Source organism: Lemur catta, chromosome 11, assembly GCF_020740605.2.
Source record: "Lemur catta isolate mLemCat1 chromosome 11, mLemCat1.pri, whole genome shotgun sequence".
Taxonomy (NCBI): Eukaryota; Metazoa; Chordata; class Mammalia; order Primates; family Lemuridae; genus Lemur; species Lemur catta.
In genome coordinates this window covers 19,974,766-19,988,939 of record NC_059138.1, presented here as the reverse complement: position 1 = coordinate 19,988,939, position 14,174 = coordinate 19,974,766, and the positions used below count along the sequence as shown (strand labels likewise).

Sequence of the window (14,174 nt, the reverse complement as noted above, 5' to 3'; positions counted from 1 at the left end):
TCATCACACAGACCTGGATGGACACGGACACACACGCACACTCTCTCTGCAGCCACACTCAGATCTGCTCAGCCCCTGCGGCCTCCCACGGCAAGTCTTCATTTGGGAATTCTGCACCTCTGCTCTCTGGTGCTGCAGCTCTGATCAAGTGAGCAGATGTCTTGTCATTAGAGAAATGTGGGACTAGGTGAGGGGCAGAACTGTGGCACTGCTCACATACCTTCCCTAAACTGGGGTCTACTCGGGTTTTTGACAAGATCAAAAGCAATTCTTATCTGGACATTATTTTCTTTGAAAGGTAATTAGAACACTATTGTTTATACAATATTGAAAAAATACAATTTTTTTATTGTTTGAACTCAAATCACCACCCAGCACTTTAAGCCTACCCTAAATAGCACCTACAATAAGGTTATAGCACAAGCACACTGCGAAGTCAGCGGGTAAGCAGGTTAGACAGTGCCAGCAGAGACCCTCCCTCCCCCAAAGCGATGAGAAGACAGCGTGCTAGGTACGAGTGAAAGTACACCATTACATGTTAAATAGTTAATACTACCCTTCCAACAAGCCACGGATGCTAGATAGATAACTCAGTACGGTTAACTAACCACAGCCCTACATAACTGCACTTTTTTTTTAAAGAAAACCTTTTGCCTCATGCCCGTAACTAACGTAAGTAAATTCTTTGTCTTTTTATTTAGGAAAATAATCATGCTAAAAGCAAGTTGTACTTTATATAGATTTTCAAAGAAAAGATTGATTGTGCTTTTTGAATAAAAAAAGATAGGGTATCTTCCAACCTCATTGACTTAAACCTTGTGGAATATAGCACTTCTAAACTAAAAACACAAATCAAAAAGAAAAATTATCCCAGTGGGATGTTCAAAAATTGTCTTTAAGGTTTTAGGATTCGCTAATTCTGCTACTACATCTCCTATCGGTTGCAGCGAAAAAAGAATACAGAGCTGCTGTCTAAAACTTCTCCCAACTGCCCTTCAGATTCAGCAGGCAACACTCAGGTTTGAAACAAACCCTGTGGCCACCTGGACATATGGTTAGCTGAGTCAACATTTCATCAGCAGGCCTTTGAAACGATTTCCTCTTAACATACACAGAAGAGAATAGTTTCTTCCTTCAGGACCTGTTCTACTACATATATTTCTGAATCCCTTCTTCCTACTTAGTCACTTTCTGAAAAAAGCTGTGTTTGTTTTTCTCATGTAGAGTCACTTTGGGTACAAGAACCTTTATTTGTTCCAATTATTATTCATTTTAAATTTAGAATGTGTGTTGGGCCTAAAATACCCATTTCCCACTCCCACAAGCAGATGATGACCAGGCTGCTGCCAAGAGCAGCAGGAAAAGGGAAAACAAAACCAAAACATGAATGCAAGTACCCAGGGCTTCGCAGCCCCCAGACGGGTCTTCCTCCCAAGTCTCATGGTCCACTGAGAGGCTTGTCTGAGGAGGAGGCCATCTCTTGGTAGGTGAAGATGAAATCTGCAACCTGTCTAAGCACAATTCACACACGCACACCACCCTCCCCACCCCCCAAAAAAAAACCACCACCAAAAAAAAACAAAAACAAAAAAACCCCACAACCCTCACATTTAAAGCTCTTAGTCCAGGGTAGCGGTCTCAAACTGGCCAAACACTAGCATTAGGATGTGACTTTGCATGTGTTTTGGATGAGAGGAAGCATCGTCCCAGTCACTTTTCTCCTCCTGTCCTGTCCTCACAAGAAAGGTCTGGATTACAAGCTCTACCCCAGGAAACAGAATTGGGTTCAGAAAACACTTCCCAAAGCAGAACACTTGTGGCTGCAGGGCCTGGTAGCGTGAAGGGCAGGAATAGACATAAAAATGTATTTAAGATCTGAGTCAAAAAAGATTGTTTTAAGTTTTAATAATTCTCCAATGAACTCCCTGTTTCATACTGCTACTCCACAGAAATGGGGCCACCTAGGATTCAGGAAGCAGCAGCTCTGATTCTTACACGGCTGGCTCTAAGCGCTCCCATGGCAGGCCTCTTCCTCCCCAATTTTTCCCTTTCCATTTTGAAAAAGCACTATTCTATCTTCACATCCAAGAGCTGGTTGGTTTGGTTTGTTTCTTTGGAACCATCGATAAAAGAAGCAACTTTTTCCTGTTATTTTACTCCTGTCTACCTATCAGAGCGGCTATTTCTTTTGACAGTTCAGCAGCACACAGGCTGACTTGGCTGAGTGGACTTATGAATGCATGCATTCGGACCGCATATTGCTACCAAAGTGGAATGTGGGAATATGCTATGCACCTCAGGTTGAGAAATGACCAAGAAATCAAGATCTAAAGGGTGATATATAATATATATATATCAATGCTATTATTCATAAAAACCTTGTTTAGTAATAAAAAAAATTGCTTTGTTTAAATATGAATATTATAGTCTGCTTCTCATGGTTAGGAAATAATAGTCTTTCTGAAAAGCAGGTGCTTTTTCTACTACAACTCCATATCCTGGGCCTCATCTTCCGAAAAGTCAGACATAGAACTCTCCGACGAGCTGTCACCGGTGCCCTCTTCCTGCTCTTTCAGTGCCTCCTCCGTTGCGTATTTCTGGATGTACTCTGCACAGGGGCGAGGAGACAGAACACGGGCAGTGAGTGGGCAGGCACGTGCTTCAGCCACCTCCAGGCTGGCAAGGCCCGGGAGGTCCGAACTTACCTTAAACGCCAGGGGATGACAAGGATGAAGCTATTGTGGCCACCAAAGCTAAGGAGAATCCCACAGGGAGACTTCTTGGAACAGAGCTTATGCATTTGACTCCCAGGGGAAGGGATTATGAGTACAGGCAATGCAGAAAGATACAACTTATCCCCGTCCTGGACTCCAGGGCCTGGAAAATGGGAACCCTACACTTTCTTCTTACTTTCACCTCCCAGGTAGAACAGGACTAGTCATGATTCCATAGTAATTTATAAGGAAATCCCCCATCATTTTTAGATTTGCAGTTATATAATTACAGTCAGCCCAGGTCTATTATTTTAGGAATAGATTTTAGTCTAAACAGATCCTGCCTGTCAGGTTTTTGAAGCAGCTGGTAAAAACCGTTGCTCAATCTGCTCAGGAATGAGCTGCTATGTGGAGACACAACTAGCCTCTGAGTGATTTTACCATGTATTATTTACCTGAAGATTTATGCTGCTACAGCCTAGGCTGAAATCTGCTGGCTTAAAAACATTTTAAGAATTGCTGAGTAAACAAACTTGTTTCTAAAAACTCTAAATGCATACTGTTTAATAGCCTACACACAACAGGAAAAGACAAGCTGGTCGAAACATACCCTGTGCTTTGTTTTTCCTCCTGTGGAGGTGCAGGGACTTAACTGCAATAGGAAGATGAGGTGAACGGGGAGATGGGCCTGCCACATTTGAATAACCAGTGCAGGGCCTAGCTAAGAATATTTTTAAAAAATATTTTAAAGGGTTGTTTAGAAAAAAGAGAAAGAAAATGTGATAGAGATCACATGTGGCCAAATTTGGCCCTATACAGAAAGTTTGTAGACTTGTGACTTAGAGCTCTTCAAATTCATTGTAACAAACATTTATCCCGAGATAATGAGATTAAAGTAGCCCATGACTAAGTAGGAATTTACATTTTAGAGTGAGAGGAATGTTTATTAAAGCCTTAGAAATTTTATTTTTCCCTCTAATGGGTGGGCTATTTTGCTTCTCCCTTTGCAGAAGTGGCTGCACATTGACACTGTTTTGACACTATAATTCGATACTATCAGCCTTTGATACTGTCAGCCACCTTTAGTATATTCAAGGAAACAAATGTATATTAAACAAATGCTTACTAGGACAAGGCCATTCAGGAGATAGAAGAATGAAGAGCAAGGTCACTAATGAGGAAGAGAAACAGGAAGACAGAAGGCAGGAACTGCTAAGTGCCATCAGAGGAAAACAGTCCTGGAAGGGGATCGGCTGTGGGCCCAGGTGTCAGTCCCAGCCACACTGCCCCCTAACTTCTGTCTGCTGCAGCCTAGGAGAGGCTGTTCCAGAGGAAAGGCTTTGCCTCACCAAAAGTGGCTGGGGATGTTAAAACACAATATTAAGAGAGCACTACTTACATTCCAAGGAAGACTGCTTAAAAACAAAACAAAACAAAAAAAACAACAACAACAACAAAGGAAAGCACCTGTTTGCCTTTTTAAAAATCTGAAGCAAATAAGGCAAAACGTAAAGGTTTTGCTATAGTTGAATGGTAGGTATGTGGCAGTTTACTCTCTTTTTCTGTTGGTTTGAAACTTTCCATGACTAACAAAGGAAATGAATGTACTTGGGTACCTGAATCTCATCCAATTTGATTGTCACATATTGATGCATTTAAGAGGAGTAAAGGCAAAGATGTTGTTTCCACCACAGAGCCCTGAATGGCAGGCTGAGAGGCCACCCAGCAAAGGGCTTTGAGCAGGGAAGAGGCAGCTTCAGACACTCCAGTGGTGCCCAGTGCTACAGGCTGTCCAATATTTAAACATGTTTTCAAATATACATTTAAGACAGCAATGACTAAATATGAATGCTGACTCATGTTCAGGGTAAGAAGGGATATATGCGTTTACCTGTAATGTTAGGTAGCTGGGTTTGTGGTAACTACCACACACATGGAAATGTCCAGTAGGCAGCCTGGGAGAGGTCAGGCCCCGACACACATACTTGGAAATCCTCTAGCTGGAGGGAATTAACTGAAACTGTGACAGATGAATAAGCTTCCCAAGGGGTGGGAGAAGAAGAAAGGGAGACTGAAGACCAAATCCTAAGAGACTGATCACATTTAGGAAATGGAATGAGAAAAGTTTCCAGAAAGGTGGGGGGCTATAGTACAAAAGCTGCAGAGAGGCCCAGGAAAATGGGACTTGAGAAGGGTCCAAAGGATCGGGAAGAAATGGGTCACAGATTTAGCAGAGGGGGGAAAACAAAATAAACTTGAGCAATTTAAGGTGAGGAAGCAAGAATTTTAAAAATGAAAAGGAAATAAACAGCATGACTCCTAAGGGAGCCCATAGGAGCATATAAAAGCTTCCAAAATGGGGAGAACTCTGACAGCCAGGGGTAGAGGAAGAACACTGTGCTGGGAGGAAGAGGACAGTTGGGGGAACAAGATGGCAAGCTGGTGGGGGGAGTAAGTCTGAAAAATAAGGCAGGACGTCTCTTATTTCCAGTAGGAAAGAACAAAGAAAAGATTGGAGTGGGAGTGGGAATAAGTAAAGGCATAGTAGGAAACAGGGATGAGATCAGGTATGATGGCTAAGATTTTCTCAGATTTCTAAGGTAGACAAAATTGATAGCCAACATTAACATTTCTGAAAGCTAGGACTCCCGAAGCTAGAGCTGGCCAATCTGAGGTATATGTAGGTTGGTTCCCTTTGTAACTGGGTCTATAGCAGATAAGTACTAAAATAGGGCTAATGTTAAACTGCTGAGACATAATGAATATAAGAACTATAGAAATATATTCTGCACCAAGATATCTGTGGTTTGCAGACATTGTTAAGTGATTCCTATGTCAAAATTTTAGCAGTCTCACAACAAAATTTTATCTGGTTCAAACTGCCATTTTCTTGAAATACATGTTTGTTTGGCTATGTAGGTAATTCTGCTACAAAAATTAGATATTAATTTGTAAAGCACTTAAGTAAATGAATTAAACCTAAGTAAATTAATTACAGCAAATTTATTTCTATTTTATCTCAGCAGAAGTTCCAAACTATACCCTGTAGAGACCTAGGAAGAATGAGAAAAATAGAAAGAAAACTATTATTCAACAAATAACCCCAAATGTTCCTGTTTGTCTCATACCTGCACATTTAAGAGTGCATACCTACATATTCAGGCTCTCATAAATGATTTCTGCTGCCATTTCCTTTTTTCTTCTTTCTTTCTTTTTTTTTTTTTTTTTTGAGACTGTCTCGCTTTGTGTTACCTGGGCTAGAGTGAGTGCCGTGGCATCAGCCTAGCTCACAGCACTCTCAAACTCCTGGGCTTAAGCGATCCTACTGCCTCAGCCTCCCAAGTAGCTGGGACTACAGGCACGTACCACCATGCCCAGCTAAGTTTTTCTATATATATTTTTAGTTGGCCAGATAATTTCTTTCTATTTTTAGTAGAGACAGGGTCTCGCTCTTGCTCAGGCTGGTCTCGAACTCCTGACCTCCAGCGATCCACTCGCCTCGGACTCCCAGAGTGCTAGGATTACAGGTGTGAGCCACCGCGCCCGGCCTCTGCTGCCATTTCTTGCAAATATACCTTAGAAGGGCCATATATTTGAAGAAGTGAACACTCTAGATTGCTATGCAGATGGGCAAGTCGTGCTTAAAACTGAATAGACACCAATGCCTGCCATTTGTTAAGAAGAGCAGGTATATTTGCACGAACTTTAAATTCCTTTCCTTTGTAGCAGAGTCTTATGTACCTAGACTTTTCACTGTGAAAGTTCTCAAACATACACGGAGGTAAAAAGGACAACCCTATGAACACTAATAAACTCACATGGACCTTTAGATGTTCTTTTGAAAAGCTATTTTCATTTAAATCAAATTCATATTCATTAGCATATAAACCATTTTAAGAATGGGAAAACAGGATTCTAAATCCTAAAGGAGGAGAAAACTGGTGCTACCACCACTAACACTAGAGGCTGGTAAGCACTACTCCAGCCCACAGCTGTCTCTTTTTAGGCCTGAGAAATTATTAGGAACCAAGTAACTTAAGGACTCTTAATGACAAAAGCCCAACAGATTTAAGTTCTTCTGTCTCCAGGTTAAATGATTTGCCCTCTTACCTTTAATTTTCTGCTTGTATTCTTCTGGTCGGTGGAGGTACATGGCTGCAGCATCACCATTGAGAGGATCTATGGGGTTAGGATAGGCCAACAACTGGGGCAGGAAGGATTCAAATATATTGGTAAGATCTGAAAAAACAAAAAACAAAAAAAACAAAAAAACCAGAAATATATCATGCTTGAGAACAGGCACGTTCATCTTAAATTCACTTGAATTTAGTCAAAACTGCTTACCTTCTTAGATATTTAACTACATGGGGATAATTTTCCATAAAAGTGTGCTCCATTACATGTGACCTATATTATATACACATTTCAATACCAATTAAAATTTTTAAAAATTTAACTTTAATTTGAAGAACTAGATAAAGATATACCTGGTATTCGCTTTGAAAGGCAATTTTTCCAATTCTATTTCATTCCATTTTCCAAACCAAGAATTTAGAAATACTATATACATTACTTATTAAAACTTGTGCAACACTCTACAGCACCCTATATTCCTACAAATGAGTATTTTCTTAACACAGCCATTTGCTTCAGCTTTCAAAACACCCCACTCTGAAAAGTATTCAAGTGCCAAATCTTAAAAGGACTGAACATAATTTTATAGGCTTGACATTTAATTCTCCTAACTTCTAACAGAGGTAAATATAACTAGTTTTTAAATTATTCTGGATAATGAGAGTAAGAACCTATATGGGCCACTTAAAACCATAAATATTCTTTTTTTTTTTTTTTGAGACAGAATCCCACTTTGTTGCCTGGGCTAGAGTGAGTGCCATGGCGTCAGCCTAGTTCACAGCAACCTCAAACTCCTGGGCTTAAGTGATCCTACTGCCTCAGCCTCCCAAGTAGCTGGGACTACAGGCATGCGCAACCATGCCTGGCTAATTTTTTCTATATATATTTTTAGTTGTCCAGATAATTTCTTTTTATTTTTAGTAGAGACGGGGTCTCGCTCACGCTGGTCTCGAACTCCTGACCTCGAGCGATCCACCCGCCTCGGCCTCCCAGAGGGCTAGGATTACAGGCGTGAGCCACCGTGCCTGGCCAAAACCATAAATATTCTTAAGACAAACACCAATCTACTGCATTTGTTAACAATCATCTTAATAAATATTTATTAACTTCCTTCTTGCCAGCTATACACAGATGACATCTACATATACAGTTAGCAAAAACCACACACACTGTGCAGTTACCTAGTGTTTTATAAAGGAAGCAGGTCTTTGGAGCCAGGGTGTAACATAACCCACATTCCCCTTAACTTCAGAGATGCTGTGACTTCTATTTCTCTAACTTACTCCAGCTACTTCTGTCATGTTTTATATAAAACATTCCTGTTTCTGAAGGGAATGCTGAAGTATAGTGAGTAGCACAAAAAACTACTCTTTAATTTATTCAGCTCTTTAATAGATTTTTTTTTAAACAATGAGCATTTTTTTTTTTTTTTTTTTTTTTTTTTTTTTGAGACAGAGTGTCACTTTGTTGCCCTGGCTAGAGTGAGTGCCATGGCGTCAGCCTAGCTCACAGCAACCTCAAACTCCTGGGCTTAAGCGATCCTACTGCCTCAGCCTCCCAAGTAGCTGGGACTACAGGCATGTGCCACCATGCCCGGCTAATTTTTTTTCTATATATGTTTTAGTTGGCCAGATAATTTCTTTCTATTTTTAGTAGAGACAGGGTCTTGCTCTTGCTCAGGCTGATCTCGAACTCCTGACCTCGAGCGATCCACCCGCCTCGGCCTCCCAGAGTGCTAGGATTACAGGTGTGAGCCACCACACCCGGCCAACAATGAGCATTTTTATGCAGTATTAGACAGGAATGCTTTGCCAAGCCACATCATTTGAGATTCATGGTTCTCAGCCAGGGGTGATTTTGCTCCCCGGGGGAATTTGGCAGTGTCTGGAGAAATTTTTGGTTGCCACAATTGGCATCTAGCAGGTAGAGGCCAGGGATGCTGCTAAACATCCTACAATGCACAGCATAGAACCCACAACAAAGAATTATCAGGACCAAAATGTCAGCAGTGTTGAGGTTTCAGAAACCCTGCTCTAGATAAAAAGGGGTGGGGGCAAACCTTTTTGTAAGGGGTCAGAGAAAATACTTTAGGCTTTGTAGGCCATATATGGTCTCTGTCCTAACTACTCAACACTCAGCTTTGCCACTGTAGCACAAAAGCAGCATAGGTAAACAAGTGTGGCTGTTTCATTAAAACTTTACATATAAAAACAAGTAGCCAAAGTTTGCCAAACTTTGCTCAAGAAAACTCTACACATAAGAGGCAGCTCTCATTATTATAAGGTTAAGAATTGAGCAGTCAGAGAATAATCTAGAACTGCATTATTCAATAGAACTTTCTGCAATGATGAATATGTTCTATATGTGCACTGTCCAAAGAAAATCATAGCCACTAGCTACATGTGGCTATTGAGTACTTGAAATATGGCTAATGTGAATGAGGAAATTAATTTATTATAAATTTAAATAACCACACATGGCTAGTAGATCCTATATTGGACAGCACAGGTCTAGAGAATGATGGAATAGAAAGGGCCATAAACTCTGGGAGTCCGAGGCGGGTGGATCGTTTGAGGTCAGGAGTTCGAGACCAGCCTGAGCAAGAGCGAGACCCCGTCTCTACTAAAAATAGAAAGAAATTAGTCAGAGAACTAAAAATATATATAGAAAAAATTAGCTGGGCATGGTGGCGCATGCCTATAGTCCCAGCTACTCGGGAGGCTAAGGCAGGAGAATTGCTTGAGCCCAGGAGTTTGAGGTTGCTGTGAGCTAGGCTGACGCCAAGGCACTCTAGCCTAGGCAACAGAGTGAGACTCTGTCTCAAAAAAAAAAAAAGTCCCATGACAGCTAGCACAATCCTGTTCTCATGCACAGATGTTGACACAAAGCAGCTTTTCCTTTAACTGGAAGTTATAGACTTGGAGTGATTTCACCTTCATATGGCTAACTTCATAACAGTCCCAAAAAACCAATTATTGATTCTCACATACGAGGAAACAAATGCTGAAATTCCTAATCAAAAAAGTAAAACAAAGGCCAGGCTCGGTGGCTCACGCCTGTAATCCTAGCACTCCGGGAGGCTGAGGCAGGAGGATCGCTTGAGCCCAGGAGTTTGAGGTTGCCGTGAGCTAGGCTGACGCCACAGCACTCTAGCCTGGGCAGCAGAGTGAGACTGTGTCTCAAAAAAACAAAAAAAAAAAAAAAAGAAAGAAAGAAAAGAAAAGAAAATAAATACAACCTTCTGAGATAACCCCCAAACTTTGTGCAGTAAGATTTTCACTGCTGTTTCATTTATAATTTTTTTTATAAAACGGAAGCAACATATTCAACATACCAATTAATTATTCATGGTACAAAACCACTGAAAACTATTTGTAAAGGCTAAAGAATAGAGAAAAATGCTTATGCTTGAATGTTGGGTAGAGAAAGGTCATAAAAGGTTATGTTCTTTAGAATTACAACTATGTACACTGTGTATGCATAAGAATATTTTTAAAAGTGATGTCAAGGCAATAGGCTTGTAGTTTCTACTTTTCACATTTCAAATGACACTTTACTTCTTTTACCTTTAAAAATAACATTTTCCTATAAATATGCTCTTTCTACTTTTGTGTATGTTTGAAATATCTAATCAAACATGAAAAGTCTGAAAATGTTTTTTTCTTCTTTATCCTTGGGTGGGTGAGTTATTAAAAGCAGTGGTAGAAAATGCCAAAAGGTAAGGAAATTAAGAGTTTTACAAATTGAATGTGACCCCAGAGCAGGGAATTGTTACATTAACAGTAATAATAGTAACAGTAATGACAGCAGGTTAAAGCCTACACAGCACTTACTGCAAAGCCAGGCACTCTTAAGCACTTTGCATATACGCTGTTGATTTCACTACAGCCAATGATGTAGGTATCATTACTATCTCTTACACGAAGGTTAAGTAACTTGCCCATGAGGCTAGATTTCAGACACAGGCTTACCCACTACGCTGCCTCTGTTAATGGATAAAATGCTGTCTCAACTTTCATGGATGGCACTAGCTCCCCACATCTCTGCATCAAAATCGCATGCCCTCGTTTGCAGGGGAGCCAAAGCCATGGCCAGAGATGACCACTCTCCTCCCCAAAGTTTCCCTTTCTCACAAGTGCAAGGCCAGCAGGACGGGTTCTAAACGGAGAGTGTTCGGGTGTTTGTGTGGCTACTTCACAGGGGCAAGCGTGCTTGTTTGCAAGTGGCTCCACCACAGGAAGTAACTCAGAGGCCTGCGCATGGAGAGCTGAGGGCTTTTGCTGCCACACTATTAACAGGTGCTGCTCAAAAGGATTAGCTGCTGAACGCTCCTATCAAACAACCACAAAAACCTTTAAGAAAACAAATTATAGGTTTTATTCTCCTTCAGAAGCGCTTCAGGGCTAATGAAATATTGCAGGCAACATATTACATAACTACGGGTTTTATATGTCACAGGAAGAGATTTTATACCCTTTTGTACTACTTTTAAGTTTCCTTAAGCTACCAATAAGTGACTTTGCATATGCATTTGTTCCAAACAAAAGAACCCTTAATTATTGGTTCTTCCTTCCTGAGTCTACTGCTGTCTTCCTGTTACCACACTTTTGATCCATTTTACAGATGTGCTGAATCACACCTGTAAAACAGAAGAGCAGAAAAGGAAAAGCACATAGCCCAGTTTTGGGTGAAGATGACAACTTTAGGAGGCCAGGATGTCACAGCTATGGCCATTTTAAAGCAGTAGAGCATTCCTGAAAGTGGCAAGCAGCATGTCACCAGGGAGAAAGTCCTCCTGAAAGGAGCATCTCTCCAGTGTGCAGAAAATCTTCTTTCAAGAAGATACGTGGCAGAAGAGAGCTAAATTATAAGCCAAGAATGAAATAAACATACTCATCTTTGGAAAAATTCATCATAATGAACATTTTTCTCCTGTAATTATTAATGAAAACATGTACCAGTTCAAAGATCTTAATTTTTAAAACATTAACGTTCAACTTTTGAAAAAAAGAGAACACACACAGGTCACTCAATCTAGAGATTATAGTCAGCTGGCTCCATTTCTAGCTGCCTTAATTTTTAAAGGAAGTCCTCACATCCTGAGCAGTAAGGTTTATGATGAGCAAACAGTCCTTACTTTTGTCTTAGACTAAATCAGCAGTTACCAAAATGTGGTTCATTAGGACTTACTCTTCAGTCTGATCTTATAGTACTAATGTTAATATTCTAACACTCATACCTCAGTTTAGGCATATGAGCTAATGATTTATATTCATATTTAATTTTTTAAATCACCAAAATCATGATTTCTCATCAAAAGCAGCATCATTTACCTGGCTCAGTCTAGAGCAGTGTGGTTCCTAGGTGAGCCTAGCTCCTGGCTGTCTATCAGAATTACCTGTGGAGTTTTTTCAAAATATGCTTGCTGAGGCTTCATACCTACCTGATTTAGACCTGGCTGGCATCTGTATGTACGTGATAGATATCTGTATGCAAATGTACAGCCGGGGAACACTATCTAGCGTCCTCTATCTCCAAAGACAAAATGGGAAGGGAGAGGCCTTTTGCTTGTGGGTTCCTTGGGTCTGGCAGCTGAGCAGCCTATCCTGATCCTTTCATCTTTCTTTTCTGCACACTGCTGTCACCATCACTTTCTCCAGGTGGAGTTATGACAAACCACAGGCAGAAAAAAGCAGATCCATTCTAAAGGGGCACTAAAGAGCTGCTTTAGAGGAAAATCGGTGGTGGCAGGATGGTTTAGGATAACACCTAACACATTGTGGACATCTGGCAGAGCAAATTCCATTAGGCTGAACTGTCTCCAGCAAAAGGGAAGCTGGTTCCTCAGTGGTGAACAACAGATGAAAAACCTAAAAGACCACAAGTCTAATCTCAGGCTTTCCACTGACTTGCTCTTTGACCTTGGGCAGGTCTCTTCCTCTCTGCATCTCAATTTCTTCATCTGCAAAAAGAGAAGTATAATACTGCTGTTCCTTACAAGGAAGTATCATACATTACTAATAACGACTGTAAGATAAGCTTCAAACTGCACCAAAGGAGTAAACTATTAATACATATATGACATCTTCTAAGGGTAGAAACTGTAGCTACCTGTATCCCTTAAGGAATACATGTTTATTAAAGAGAGTCTCACTGAAGAAAAGCACCAATTCTTAAAGTAAAGCCATCCTACTCCAGGTGATTCACAGTGAGATGGTACATGGCTTAATGGGGAAAACACAGGAGGGGATGAATCACATATCTCATGTTTTATTCTTGGCTGTTTATGAACCAGTGACCATAAGTTATTTCTTTTTCCTCTATTTCCTTTGAACACTGAAATGGAAAATTTTTGTAAAGTAGGCTGCTTTCTTCAGGTAAAATCCCATGGACATCCAAAGCTTGACATGGTCTGCCCCACCAGGAACCACAATTAGCAAGCAGGCAGTCAGCTCAGAGACTTTAACTCGCATAGTCTTCATTTGTTCTTCAGATTTAACACTGAAAAATAAATGCTATACCTCAGAAAATACCACCATCATACAATGTAGTCACTGCCAGGTGCCAAGAATCATTAAAGCCATTCTCCCTTCTCAAAAGCCACCCAACCCCACACCCCCTTTCTACTTCTACTCCCTGTCCTCCAGATGTTCAATGCCCTGGGTTCCTTATTAAAAACAAGTAAAAAAAAAAACTGATTTGGGAAGAAAGCAGCCCCTTGTACAACAGTGTGAATTCTGTGGTATTTGTATTTTAAGAATTAGCTTTGCACGTTCTTACTCTGGGAAGCCCATCATCTTACAATTTTAAAGAAATAGGTCTATGCTGATAACTACCAAATCTCTATAATTGGTTGTACATATTTCTAATTGGTCCTTCACAGTCTCAGTCTCATCAAACTTGACATGCCTAAAATTATTCTCCTGAAAACGCATTCCCTTTCCCTAAAGAAGGGTAGGGACTGACTCCACCACCTAGGCTCCAAATCTCTTAGGAAGAATTTGGTTAGGCTTTCTTCCTTTCTTACATGGGCTCAGTTTAACAGACTCATTACTTGCCCTACCAAAATGTCTCTAATTCCCCTTCTATTTCCCCTGATCCCCTGACATGTAATAATGTCCAGCCCAATACATCATTCCAGCCCTGGATCAGGACTGCCATCTCCTGAATGGCCTTCGATGCTCCAAACTCTCACCTTTGTAATCAGAGAAAGCTTCCTTAAAACAATCACTTAGGTCATGTCACACAAAGAGCAAATTCCTCTTGCTCTCATTCAAAACACTGCATACTTTGGAGCATGCTCTCCAAACATATTTCACCATTCCT

General features: G+C 40.6%; 1 protein-coding gene across 2 annotated transcripts in view; it reads right to left on the bottom strand.

Annotated features, from left to right (window-relative positions):
* Positions 1–327: 327 nt before the first annotated feature.
* UBE2H (ubiquitin conjugating enzyme E2 H) overlaps positions 328–14,174 on the bottom strand; it is a 98,068-nt gene continuing 84,221 nt past the window's right edge. For both annotated transcript variants that reach the window (XM_045565505.1, XM_045565506.1), the window contains 2 exons: positions 6,825–6,953; positions 328–2,608 (listed from right to left, as the gene is read on the bottom strand). In XM_045565505.1, the coding sequence (XP_045421461.1) occupies positions 2,484–2,608; positions 6,825–6,953 (254 nt within the window). In that variant the 3' untranslated portion in view covers positions 328–2,483. The remainder of the gene's footprint in view (positions 2,609–6,824; positions 6,954–14,174) is intronic.